The sequence below is a fragment of the Etheostoma cragini genome, chromosome 9, assembly GCF_013103735.1.
Source record: "Etheostoma cragini isolate CJK2018 chromosome 9, CSU_Ecrag_1.0, whole genome shotgun sequence".
Classification (NCBI taxonomy): Eukaryota; Metazoa; Chordata; class Actinopteri; order Perciformes; family Percidae; genus Etheostoma; species Etheostoma cragini.
Window position 1 is genome coordinate 17,819,668 of NC_048415.1, and position 14,695 is coordinate 17,834,362.

A 14,695-nucleotide genomic window follows, 5' to 3' on the forward strand; every position below is an offset into this window, starting at 1 on the left:
TAAAGACATCTACACAGATGCTCAAAGACAAGCACTGGACCCTCCGACTGAGGCATATAGATTTTATCCTCTTTCTTTCTCTTTTTTCCCCTACTTTTCTCAATATTCCCCCTAGCCCTCTCCTCCTGGCTTGCTCAATGGTTGAATCCCAGGATTGACGGTTGAGAGGCCAGTTGGTTAGTTGGCTGCCTGACTAAATGGCTGATTGTCTAGTTAGTTGAGTGATTGACTAACAGGCAGGCAAGTTGGCTAGATGTCTGGCTAACTGGCTGACAGACTAATTGTCAGACTGTCAAGCCGGCTGACATCTTTAGTCCGGCCAGCTGAGTGACTAATTGTTTTTGCTTCTTGCTGTGAGTGCCATCCTGTCACACAAGAACAACAATGTTCCTGCTTATTGAGAGCTGTGTACAATTCTACAAACATAATAGACAAATGAGACGGAACAGCATAATCTAGAAGAGACGTACAAACGTTTCACATATAAAGACTACGCTCAGTCACTTCAAGGTTAACTTTGGCACAGTTACAGGTTTAGGGTTTTGTTTGTTGTGTATGTCCATCTATTTACTATCTGCATCATTAACTTTATTATGAGGTTTAACTTTGGGAGAGTCCAGGACGGGGCAGAGCAGGACCAGAATACTGAAGAGATGTGCTAGTATACAGTACATGATATTGAATATTTTAACCTCCTTCTCACGGTTAAAAATAGCTATTAAAGGCCTATCTTCTTTGGCAATGAGAGCTGCGTGTTCCTGCTTTGCTTCTCTAATTTTTGAGAAAGGCTGAGTTTTATTACCTGAGGATAGTATCGTATTGGTCTGAATAAAAGAACACTTACTATAAGACGACCTTCCCTTTACTAAAACTCATTTTTGGAAATATACTTGTAGGCTGATGTTTTTAACATCTTTTGATTGAAATAATATTTTCAACATCTGTTTAGATGAAAGTGGGACATTTAAATTAACTGTAAATATTTCCAAGGCATTCAGCTGAATGACTGCTCTGGTGATGGGCATCCCATCATTACGTTTTATAGTGACGACTATATTCTGGTGTAATGAGTACTTCCACAGTTGGTTATGGGTAACCAGAGTACAAAGTCACATGATCCTGAGGGGCCCGGGGTGGGTGGATGAGAGGGTAAAGACGTATGATTCTGCCTTTATAGAGCGACCTTATTGGTCAACAAAGTTTGGGTTTCCACAAAATGGTTATTGCGCCCCAATAACGTGTGTGGGGCAGCAGCTTATACACTGTCCAATACTAGCAGCCTTAAATCTGCTATTTTATCTGCTTTTATATGTTTAAATGTTTTAACTGCTCTTTAATGTTTAATTTCTTGTACTTCAGAGTTCCAGGCTTTTTGTAGCTAGATATCTCATTTGTTTTGTCTATTTGTGAATGTGGAGGCTCTGCCTTAAACTCTGCTTTTTCGACCAGCTGTTTGTGACATTAATATAAAATGGATTATGGATCATTGTATTTCTATAGTTTTTAGCTGACTTCTCTATTGGCTGTTGGAACAGGTGACAGAACTAACGTTCTGTGACTTGAACTGCTGAAAGTCTGGACCCCGATTATAAGACGACCCCACTTTTTTCTAGGATAAAAAACCTGTCTTGTATTTGGACCAATACGGTAAGTTGGAACACTGAAGTCAACCCCTTTTCTAACAAGAATTCGACTAGAGTGTGCCTGCTTGAATGATAGAAACATGGTTTATTGTGAATTGAAATGTCTTGTTGTATAACAGCGTTGTGCCTTTCTCTTTTATATCCTTGCATGTATGTTCCACTCTCAACAAATCTTTTTTCAAGGAGGTCTATACACTGACTTTGCCCTCCCACTGTTTCTCCTTAGGACACCTGAATCGTATGGCTTAACGGCTAAGCATCCAATGCCACGTTTGTTTATATCCCAGGTTTCCCCAGTTAGACCTGTCAGGCTATCAGTGAGTAGAATCTCCATTGCTATAAAGAGAGCAGGATGAAGTGTGAAGTAAAAGTCTCATTAAATTTTTAAGCTGCCAAGTGTGAGCAGAATCCCCCTGCCAGGCGGCTCCCGGCTGCCTAGAGAGCCACTGAAGGAAGGGGAGTTAAACAGGGAGGATAAAAAAAAAGGCAGTACGGAGATCCAGAACCAAAAGCAAAGTCTGTCTCTTTGCAGTTCCTTCTCATTGCCAAAGAAGCTTGGTGTCTGTCTAAGATGCACACCCAGCTATACATCCCATACTTCTTTAACTTTTAACATATGGCAGCTTGCATTAGTGCAGGGTAAAACTAGAAAGAAGAATTGATCCTGTGTCCTGTTTATAAAGGGTGGGAATCTCTTTGCACCTCACGATTCAATTTGATTCCGATTCAGAGGCGATTATCCATAAGACAAATATTTTAATGTAAATTTCCATGCGTGATTTTTAATGAATACACATATAAATCTGAGTTTGTCACACACAAGTTTTAATTAAATGCTTTGTCTACGTTTATTTTTTATTTTTTAGTCATCCCATGCTTAAGCCTTAAACATGCTTCTGAAAGTCACCTTCTCTCACAGTGATTGAATTGGCTTCTTCAAACATGAAAAATTAGGTGGTCAGATGTAATATGATACATTAGATAAACAGCCTATATGTGTTTTGCCTAATTATTTTATGTATGTCTTATTAAATCATGTGTATATATGCAAAATGTAATTTACTTTGTCGTTTGGCCACTTTCTTGTTTTTTATGCATTCTTGCCTAAACTCTAAGTTGTTGTCCATTATCAAATCCTCTTTCAGTCACTCTGATTTCTTAACTGTATAAGTTTGGAGACAGTAACTTTTAAATAAAAATCAACACTGCTAGCGCGGCTAAGAGAACTACCACACAAATCGACACTGCCAAGCCTCCTACTCACCAACACCAGATAGATCACGCACAAAATGGATGAGCTACAAATACACACGGAACTGCTGCGGGATGATAATCACAGAAGCCTGGCTGAATACAACTTATCGCGGACAGCAGCTAGCAGCTAACAGCTAGCAGCTAATGGGGCGAGCTAGCAACCGGCAGCACAGAGACAGGGTGGGTGAATTTAAACAGTGTCTGAGTTGAAAACGCATCTTGTTATCACATAAGGGTCCTGTTCATGTTGCACAGACCTTTACATTTTATTATGTGTCTGTTAAGTGGCACAAAAGCACTCTAAAACTTGCCCTAACAAGCGCTGTTTTAGGTCAGTGGAAGCTTGCACACATAGCTGCCGCTACTCTGTGTTGCCTGCACTGATTCGGGTTGGGTTTTTTTCAATCAAAAGTACACACATATTCATAGCGATCAAGATTAATTGGCCAGAATTCTCCTTTAATGGTATTGCAGTCTGCATGAGTTAGTCAAACTATGATTTAGCCCATTCCAAGTGCGAGCATAAAATCCTAATTAAGAAATACATCCATTCTTTCTGATAAAGATGATTTTAACATCCTTACAACGGACACTTTTTCATCCCCGCCCGCAAAATAAAAACTGCCTCCTTTAATCAGAATGTATTGCTACTAAAGCTGCCTGTTTCTTCCCAACATATGGCATCATATTCCATCCACATTGCTTACCATAGGAAAAAAACTATTTTATATTCAAGCAGTTAAGACTTAATATAAAAAATTCATTGGACCAGGCTGTTTTGTTTTGATGCTGTGATAAGTTTTACATAACCAGTGATAGGAAGGATGGCGTTATAAATAAAAGCGTTACTTTTCAGTAACGAGTCATCTTATTGATTACTCTTCCCATCTTAATAAAGTTGTTACCGTTACAGCCGAAATCATGCGGTTTTTTATTGTTCTTCCTTGATTAGTGGGCAGTGCGTGCACAAGACAAGCCCATTAATACTGATATTGGCTGAGGTGGAGTAAAATTTCATGTAAGCCAATCAGAGGTAGAGTTGGGCGGGTGTTCGAAAGCACGCAGTTGGACACACAACAAAAAACACAAGCGAGTCAGTCAACGAGAGACAGGTCTGGCTTACTTGAAAATAACGTAAGAGTTACTTTCTGAAGTAACAAGTTACTTTTATAATTGGTACCTGAGTAACTTATTACTTTTTAAAAGTAACTTGGCCAACACTACACATAACAAATTCCCGCTGTCACATTAATGAGTTGCTTTAGTAAAGCTGTGTATACCTTTTGGTGTTACAGTATATAGTTTTTAATTTATTTCCTTTGCTTAATACTATTTCATGCTTATTGTACAGATAAGGCATTACCACCCATGGAATCATAAATACATATCCTCTTTGTGCGTGCCCAGTCAAATAATGGATGACTTTAATCTATTAGGTTATTAGAATGTAAATTGCCTAGGTAGAAATACTTGTGGGGGGAGATGACGGATCTTAAACAATAAAAAATAACTTAAAAGTGTAAAGGCAGAACATTGTTAAATGTGTAGCAGAACAATGATCTATCATCCTTGTGAAATACTGACATTAAAACTCTGCATCTCATTGAATACACAATGAGTCCACTGCTGTTTTTTTTACCTAAATCAGCATATGCATTATATGCTGCTTTTTTGCCCTCCACCTTTTGATTTTATCATTATGTAAGGCAGTGACATATTGATCTGTACATTAAAATAATGTGTCTTGTTGAGTATGAAATCCTGGCACTCGTGTCACTTGAAGATGTTTATTCTCTGTTTGAAGTAATGGAAAAGATCACATATGGATTTTTTTTTTTTTTACCCTCTTAGCTTTTCTCTTCACTCTCAATCATCCTGCTCTCATTTGCTTTGATTTGTTCTGCTCTTACATTTGGATCATCTTGCTCTAGTGTTTCTGTTTCAGTCTCTGTGTCAGCTGAAACAGCCTTAAACCCAGGCTGAGCTGACTCAGATATGGAGTGAAAAATACTGTACGGCTCTACGGACCTGACACACAACCCCCCCACCCCCCTCCTCGTCTCGGTGTATTTATGTCCTGGGACTTACTTCCTACACGGCCCTGCTGAATCCCGGCAATTTGTTTTACAGCTCTATCGTTTAAATGTTTAATTGAGCCACTCATATCAGAACAGTGGCAGAGAGTGTGTGTGTGTGTGTGTGTAAGCTGAACAAGACTGCTGAGAGATGGTGGTGGTGTGTATGGGAGGAAGGTTAGGGTGAGATGGAGATCCAGCCAAGGTCTTATATGTGACCTGCCGATGCAGTCCTTTAATTCATACACTTACAACATTTGAGGACAGAGAAGTATATATTTCCTACACATGTACGTATGTAAGGATATTTTTGCCTGCACACAAACATACTCTTTACATACATGCACGGATTTGGACTTTCTCTTTCTTTCCTGACTCACACACACATAATACATACAAAATGCCCACTCCTACTCTACATGAATAACACAAATGTATTCAGCTCAAGTCCTCCGAACTGGAAAATAAGATCAGTCAGGGAGCCTTTGACCCTAGCCTGTGGCTGTATGAGCATGTGACAGTGAGAAGCTCAATATAGAAAGAGTATGTGTATGGGTGTGTGTGTGTGTGTGTGTGTGTCTGTGCTTATGCAAATGCACTAGCCACTAAGTGCATCTGTTGGTACATGTTTATGTATGCACACACATGCATTTATGTGTGCGTGCATGTGCGCACACTCATAAACTCTAAGAAGCCAGTGCTCATGCTTTGGGGGATTGGCAGTGGATCTATCAAACTGCTGTAGTTAGTCACAGTGTTAATATTCAGTGCACTTCAACACCTCAGCTAGCAATGCTATTGGCTGGGCTTTATTCATGGTCAACAGTCACGGCCGTGGTGTGGCAGTAAAGTAAACATGCGCGTGCACGTGTGCACGCACGCTCTTTGTCTTGTCTTCATTAGAAGAATTAATCATTTCTTTTAGCCCTAGAGAAGTAGGGATGAGACATTTGCTTATTATAGTTGCAAGGCAAAGGATGCTCTTCATAAGTTCAGTATCCTGTATTCTAGCTGTCGATGGTCTGTTTTCTTTTGTTTCACTTCTTTATTCACATTTATTTAATGTATCCATACGTCTTATGGCAAGATTATTTATTTATTAACTTCATCAATGCTCTTACACGTGACTTCTTTTTGCAGCTGTAACTCAACTTCAATCAATAAGGGTCAAATGGGTACAGCTAATTGGCCCAAGGTTTTTCCAGATCCTTTGCTACATTGATGGACACTTTGCTCTGAATAGCAGAGTCCTACCGAGGCGTAATGGTCCACTGGTGGTCCGCTAATCTCAGCAAGGCAGGCACACTGTGCCCTCTCCTCCAGCAGCCACAGGATATGAGATGCTGATCAGATTTCTATAATCAATTTACCAGAGCAGGAGGTATAAATCCTGTCCATTCACTCATTCTCCCTCCGCCCCCCCACCCGCACACTCTCAACACTCTTCCTCCCCTCTTTTTTGCCCCCTGCTTATAGTTAGATGAATAATTCAGCAGCCAATGTGGTGAAAGGTGGAGTAAACAAGTCTATTGCCTAATATCCCGAGAGGCTGCCAAAGAGAGACGAGTGAGGGCAGAGAGCTAGCAGAGATATGGGGGATGGAACAGAGAAGGAGGGTATCTATGGAGAATGGACATCTAGAGTCTTTCCTCATGACCTGAAGTCATTTGCACTTAGATTGACTCGGAGGTTGCGCCAAAATGGCACAGCTGGCTTCTAGTTCTTCAGTTTCCTCTGTGCCACACATTGGCAACCATTAATAATAAAATCATATAGTGAAACAAAACATCTGGCAGACAGGGTGTGAGAGAGTTCAGGGTCTCTGCTTCTCCGAGGTGAGAGTTCCGAAACAAAATTAAGTATAAAAGCAGAGTATACTTCAAGTGAATATATAATACAGGATGTGACTCTCTGTCCGCTTGCTGGATGTCACGGACAATAACTTTATTCAGGTTTGGAATCCAGAGAGTAAGTAGCTTTTATTTTGACACCATGAGGTATACAGGGACCATGCCTAAACATGAGACTCATACAAATGAGCAGTACAGCTTTTGCACTCATAGTTGATTCAATACAGAGAGAATTCAGAGGACACGGTGTGCTTACATAACAAGCAAATGTAATCTCACACTGGAGTTAGTCACTGATTATGCAAGCAGAACTACTGATTGATGACTCACCCAAAATTCAATTATTGTTCTAAACAGTTTTATCTTGAAATTAGATTTGGATTTTTTTCTTTTAAGCACCATGTTAATTAAAGAGGCATAAGTCTATTTCTGGCTGTATCTGTTTTCAAAGCTGGGATATTTATGAGGATGGTTGCACTTTCTATAAATTGATTTAAAACTTTGAACTTTGAAGTCAGGGATGTGTTAAAAACTAAGAGTTTACAGCTCTTACTCAATAGAGGTAGACTGCACGTAGCTATTGTGATCAGTACATAGTGTGCATGTGATGGATGTTGTGTGGTGTGTGTACGTGTTTCAGTTTTTACACTTGTGAGGGAGAGAGCTGTACTTACTGGCATGGTCTGGCTACCGTGGAGGGCACTGATTGCAGACTGAGCCTCAGTATGTGTGGAGAACTTGACAAAGGCACAACCTGGAAGACAGAACAGGTGCATATTACACACATGCAGGTACGCACGCACGAACGCACACACAAACACACACACAATACAGTATATGTATTCAATTGAGTGAGTTTGAAAGTCTACAGTATATTAATAAAGGATTTAGAATTGCATTTGACACCACAGAAATCACTGTGCAGTGAGAAGCTCTCATTGCACAGCAGGCTGCCCTACTCCAGGCATTAGGCAGGCAGGCAGGCAGAAGCCGCAGGCTAAAGATTGCACTGATGGAGCAGAAAAGCATGCTATTTAGCACCACATGCCTGTCTGTGCATATTAAGTACTAGCTAAACTAGCTGCAACTGTAATGCTTTTTAAATAGAAAACCACTCCATTTAAGAACTTAGTAGAGTTTATTGTTCCCACAACAGGATGTACTGATCAATATTTGGGAATATGACGATGTCTGTCCAAAGGCCAGGAACCACAGAACCGACACTCTTAGCGTTAATGTCCTTGAGGATTATTGTGAGCGGTAGACAACAAGTTGAAGATAGCTTTTGTGGATTCATAGGATGAGCTGTTGCACATTAATTATTCAATAATTCAACTGAAGTATGGCCCTCTTTTACAACTAGAAAACTTGATTTAAAGCTTCACTTTGTCTACTTTGGAAAGACTCTAACTCTCAGTACTCTGGCACCAACTGCTTGACTTGAACAAATCCTATAGCTTCTTAAAAAAAACTCATAAACATATTCATTCACATATCCAATGTGGATGTTTATGTTAAAAACAATTACGAAACCTTATCCAATTACCACCTTCATCCAGTTGTTTTTCTGGATGCACTGGATGAAAGGCAGAGACCACTGTTACACGATCACAAAGCTAAAGGATCAACACACACACTCTTAATGTGTGTGCTGATTATACTGTGCCCCTTGCATGTCTCTGGAGATCGTTTATGTAACTTAGAGGGCAGAAGAAACCCAAACACTTAAACTCTCCCCCCAGAAACATGTGAGGACTGCACCTGGGTCTTTTGCAGTGAGGCAGCAGTACTAACTACTGAGCCACCATCCCCTCTTATAATTATACCCTATTTCACCTAATTTCATTTCATTTTAAGTTTCTTTTCTATTCTTATTTAATCTTTCAGACTTTACTCTTCTTATCATCTATACTGCTTGACCCAGCCGCCCTGCCATTCTTTCCCTCATAATGGCCTTACCCCTGTGGACACCAGCCAATCAAGATGCCCATTCAGCTGTCAAACCACCGCCCCCCACTGAGATATGGATAGAAAAGAGCTAAAGCTCGGCATGACCTGTACAAGGACTTTGCTACAGTAGTACAAATGACATGCCAATATAATTATGAATTTAACTCTTAACATACTTTGCAAGCTGCCATATGCCCTGCCTCTGTTTTGATTTTTATTATTACTAACCAAACAGGAGTTTTAGTATGTAATTAAGACAATAATTACATACTAAAACCAATAGTGCAATTGTTCAATGGCTAGGGAGGATAAAATATCCTGCTATCAAAGTTACAAACTATTTTGTTGCACATGATTCTGTATACCTTCATGTGTAAGCATCACTTTAATGTTATGGCTAGTAAAGATGGAGCCGACTACTTTAAATACTGGCGGGTATAGTTTAATCTATGATAATGCATTGGGATTTATTTGATTATATATTGTGTATAAAGATGTGAATCTGCAAAGTAATTAGTAACTAAGTCTCATTCTTCGCCTGTCAAATGTAGTGGAATGTAGACGTATAAAGTGGCAGGAAGTGGAACTACTCAAGTAAAGTCTGACTAACTTAAATATTATAAATTAATTAATAGTGCGCCCCCATGACAAAATCTAAGCAATGAAAACAACACTGTTGTTGTATCCACATGATACAAGCCTTCCATAATCGCACACCGCCCCGCCTCTACAGAAGAGGTCTTTGGTTGAGTTTCTGCGTGCCAGACAGTAGCCAGACGACACCATTTTAAAAACATAGGCATACTGAGAAATACAGAGAGAGTTTTGTGGAGCTGGTCTTAATTAGCTTTGTATCAGTTCAGTTGGCAACATTAATATAAAAGGTTATGCACTGAGTAAGTACATTTACTTAGTTACTTTCCACCACTGGTACCTTCCCTTGGCTGCAACCATCCTCACAATGGGGACACTTGAATTGTTTTGACATCTATCTTTCCCTTCTCCTCAAAACCACTCAGGACGCTCTGGCTTCAAACCCCTTTAGATATGATTCCACAACAATTTCCATAAGCGCTGGCTCGGGAATAGGCATCAGGGAATGAAAAACCACTGGTCTCTTTGCTCTTTGCTGCAGAAAGAATTGATATCTCTAAGTTTTTGCCTGTGTTAAAAAGACATGCAGGATATCAACCACACTACAGTGTCTGAGTTACAGTAAGGGCCTGCAGAGCATTCATAGGACAAAATGCTTCAGATGAACACTTTGTAATGTAGAAATGAGATAGATGCTGAGAAAGTTTGCCATGGCAAAGTCAGCAGGTTAAAATTATTAGCTTTTTTTGGATCATTGCTGCATTTGAAGGGATTTAAAACTACTCATAACATTGGGTTTTCTTGTTTTTCTTGTGACTACCCCTAAATCGGGCCTTCAGATTTTATCATTTAAAACTTGCCTGTCTGTCTTCAAACAAAGAAAATAAAAATATGATCTCCTTTTTAAATTTGACAAGATTTTGAAATGTTTCAATTTTTGTGGGCCTGCTGCCACATATTAAATAATACAATCTCTACAAATAGAACAGAAAAATAAAGTCTAAACAACTAATAGTCCTGTAACTCCTCTTTAAGTTCCACAATATGAATGTCAGACATCAATAAAACAATATTTGACACATCAGGCTAACTTTTGTTGTCACTGCCTGCAGCAGACTAGAACATCAAACAGAGTGGTGTAAAAATGTGTGTGATTATTTGCTACTTGACCTATATCAGGTGCATATGTCACATACTATATTTTTCATACCCCAGTTGAAGTAGACACTCACACACACTGTCACTACTCTGTCAGTGACCTAAATAAAGCTGACAACTGTATCATGGCCCCTACCTTTGCTGTTTCCGTCAGGACCTCTTAGGACCGTGCACTCCTCGATGACTCCGTAGGGTTCAAAGAGGCGGTAAACATCCTCCTCAGTCTGTTGTTTGTTCAGCATCCCAACAAACAACTTCCTGTCTTCTGGAACAAACAACGAGACAAAAGGTTAAATTATAACTTTGTATATTTGTATATATTATTTGTATAAAACGTCATCGTTTGTGTAACAGGGTTTAATTTAGATGAAGTCTCTATTTCCATGGAAGCAAACGCAGATATACTGTACATTCACAAAGACGTGGTTTATTTAGCGCTGGTTGGGCTCAAGTCACATTGTGTTATGTCTTTTCCAATACTGATCATTTTATTCTCTAGTATAACTGGATTTATTCCCATATGGCCACATATACTGTAGCTGCTGGGGGTAAGTGAGTGGTCAGGGGCTGGGGGGGAAGAGCAATGGAAAGACTAATGAAGAGGTTTTACACACACACACACACACACACACACATACACACAATGAGCAAGTCTTTGGTCCTTTAAATGAACCAGGGGCTCCAGGCAGCTCTAACCTCCTACACAGCACACTGTACTGGCTTTTACCACTCTCTCCATGGGTCTCTGTCTCTCTTTCCTCTTTATTAATCTCTCCCCTCTCTCTTTTCTGCCTTTTTCTCTCTCGCTGATTCTACATTTTTCAACTTCATTCTTTTTTCAAATACCTCACTCCCTTCCTCTCTTTATCTCTCTCTTACTCCACTAATTGCTGCTGATCCAGTGTTTTTTGTGTAGCCAGAGAAATATTTCAGTATGCTCTTCATTGAACAATGGCGTGTCTCTCCTACGAGCAACGAAGGCTGGTAGACATGCCATGAATAACGCTGACTTTTCAATAGATGGCCTGTATGCTATTGAGTCCCGTTAAATGCTGTGGGATATGATCTTTACCTCGACCTGACACACTGTGTTTACTGATGTACTCTGGCCTTGTATGATTAATGCTACAGTGTAGCGAGTCTCTGCTGGCAACAGAGGCACTAAAACCTTCCCTTTATACAGATTGTTTCTCCAACTCTGACCTGTCAAGTCACAGTGGAGAGACTGAGTGAGAGACAAGACTAGGGGCCGCTGCTATGAAGAGGTTGAGAGTGGCATAAATCGCTGCCAGAGGTATTGCACAGTGTCAGAGTGACCTGTGACGACTACTGAGTGTGTCGTGTTGTTCTCGTTTCCTTACCCAGACACAAGCCAATACCCACATTCCTGCAGCGGCCACGGCAGCGAGTGTATGCACACACGGTGCCCAGCTAAGGTTTCAGCACTGAGAACCACCAATGATGCACCTTTAAGATAATCACCCGTGTCAGAGTGTTGTCTAGGAAGGGGCGTCCCTCGTGCTGGCTCCTTATTGCAAGTGGCAGGATCAGAGGCTATGTATCAAAACGGAAGTGATGCAATGTGACATCTGTCAGGGCAGATTGGAGAGCATTTATCTGCAAAAAAAAAGGAAAGCCCTGAACTGGAAAATTAAAAGCCAAGATGGTCCTTCCTTTTGCTGGAGGGAGAATATAAATTCTGACGTTGGATGTGGGGAGATGAATCGAGGATGGGGGGGAGGGGACTGAACAGCACAAAATTCCCTGAATGCCGCCAGACCAAATCTCATATACACTTGTATACAACCAGAAAGCCACACACAGCAGACAGAACCACCTATGCAATCGCAGTTGTTCTTTGGCTGTAACGCCCTTCTTCAAGTAGATGATGGGGATCTGACAAGTTCTGAATTAATTCATGATCCTATCAATTTCATATGAGCTGCACTCTGATGATTACACTAAGAACAGCTCACATGTGGCATATCTTAAAATACGACAGCGCATCCGTTCTTCAGCTGAAAGATTGCTAACTGGCAACGTCACCTCCAGCTAAATGGAATAATATTTATAAGACTAAGTATAACGGGATCATTGGCCGCTATATATCACATTGCTGTGTAATATTGGTTTAGAGTGAGCTCCACAAAAGCCTTACACATTGGATTCATGTTCAGTCTGCTGGCTTTTTGCGTTACATCTGAAGGAGATACTAATCAGAACACACATGCAGGAGTTGTCGCCCATGTAAGAAATATGCGTCATTTTGTATTTACGACGGTAGCATTTAAAAGGAGTTTATCATCTGTGGCTGAGAAAGAGATGGAGTGCATGTTCTGCAAAGTGAGTGTGCTTTGAAAACAAGCTAACAACGCATGAAAACAGATCCTCTAGGAGATCTGTTCCACCGTCTAGGATTCTGCTGTGGCTGCTTTGAACTAAAATGCTACCTTGGGAATTCAGGTGTTGTGTTCATCGCCAATAGAAACATTATCTCATTTATCTACAACACTGCAGCACAGATAGTGTGCAAACAGACACACAGAGAGTGCAAATCACCTACAGTCATTTATCTGAAAGGGTGTGGACAAAAACAAAAAAACTAGGGAAAAATGCCCCACCATGACCACACACAACGCGCTGCATGTCCACTGTTACATGTAACTATCACGTAACAACAACAAATTAACTTTTTCTTCAAGGCACCTACTATTTAGACTAGTGTTGTCTAATTTGTGTTTTTGGGTACAAATGTGAAGTCTCATGTGAAGTCTCACAGACCCAAAAAACAGCATGATGAACTGCTATTCTTGCCAACTTCCATCCATCGGCCGCTGCTACACAACCGTCTCAGTTCACTATTTCCTCTGATTTACGTTGTGCTGTTTTCCTGTGGTCTGTCCGCATGCATCTCACAGAAAAGATACGCTCAATCAATCCTGCTGTCTACACACTTTTTTCTTATGAGTTTTACGTTCATAACTACAGTGACTGGTGCTGTAGCTCCTGTTAATAATGCTATCGCTGGCCTAGTGGCAACAGCTGCATCACAAGCTGCAACATATGTTTCGAATAATCCTGCTTCATCTGTTTGTTATTCTACTGAAATGCAAAGCTGGGTATATGTGACATTCATTTGAACTAAAGAAACTAAAATTGTGATTTTACCACTGATTGTGGTTCGCTCATCAGCCTGTCTGTTTAAACAGATTCTAAATGATGTTATCGTTACCTGAGGGTTGGCGCCTTTTGTTCCAAGAACGTCCATCTCAGATAGTTTCTGCAGTTCACTTTCTGGACTTTGCCAAGCTCAGCTGAGCTCAGTCCTTACAATAGCTCAAGAGAATTTAGACTGGATATCCAATTCAATCTCACATCAGAGCTTCTCTATGCATTCATGTCTATTCCTCAGCAATGCAGTACAGTTCACGCAGTATATCATCCAGCAACATGTTCTGTATTTATGGGAACTGACCCCGTAGCTGGGTGGAGAGAGCTCCTCGCTCAGAGATCTACAGCTGCATAACCCTTGAATATATGCAGGTACCATCCAACAACTATTAAGTGCTTAATTTTCACTGCGTAATATAAAATGGTGTACTCCCTAGATAGAGAAGCTATTGTGAACTGGCTCTTTAGCCAAAGTCAACTGTCTATTACATAATTAATAGGATACATAACAAGAATGTTTCTGATCGAAAGATGTTTTTGGCTCAGTGAATTGACCTGTCAGTCAAATGCAACCCTAAAGCATTCTGTAAAGCTGAGAGGTTAAAACATGATTAGCAGCAAATTCTGTTTTGGAAGGCTCTTTTCTCTTTTGCAATTCTACAAAACAGCTGAGTCATCTTTCTGTTCCAGCTACTCACCTGTGGCAAATGTCTTCTACTATATAGATGAATACAAAATAAGACAAGAAATTATGAGTTGTTTTTCTTTTCTTTTCTTGCTTACATCTCAACAGAGCCCAGTGAGCAGTAATACTGTTGCATCCTTAATTAAAGTGCTATAGTGTTAACAGTGAAATGTTGTTACCTAAACAAATCAGGGGTCTAATAACCACCAGCAACTTAACTGTGAAAACTGTGCAGCATGCTGGCATTAAGATGCATTTACAGCTCACTGAATACTGTATGCAACTTCATTGTGACACACTACTGCTATCCAGAAA

General features: G+C 40.2%; 1 protein-coding gene across 18 annotated transcripts in view; it reads right to left on the reverse strand.

The window, feature by feature from the left end:
• Positions 1–14,695, reverse strand: part of celf5a (cugbp, Elav-like family member 5a) — a 185,450-nt gene that overhangs the window by 28,034 nt on the left and 142,721 nt on the right. For 14 of the 18 annotated variants that reach the window (XM_034881388.1, XM_034881385.1, XM_034881394.1 and 11 more), the window contains exons 4-5: positions 10,661–10,789; positions 7,497–7,576 (exon numbers count right to left, since the gene is read on the reverse strand). In XM_034881388.1, coding sequence (XP_034737279.1) covers positions 7,497–7,576; positions 10,661–10,789 — 209 coding nt within the window. The remainder of the gene's footprint in view (positions 1–7,496; positions 7,577–10,660; positions 10,790–14,695) is intronic. The other 4 variants (XM_034881395.1, XM_034881393.1, XM_034881384.1 and 1 more) reach the window with 1 other exon arrangement.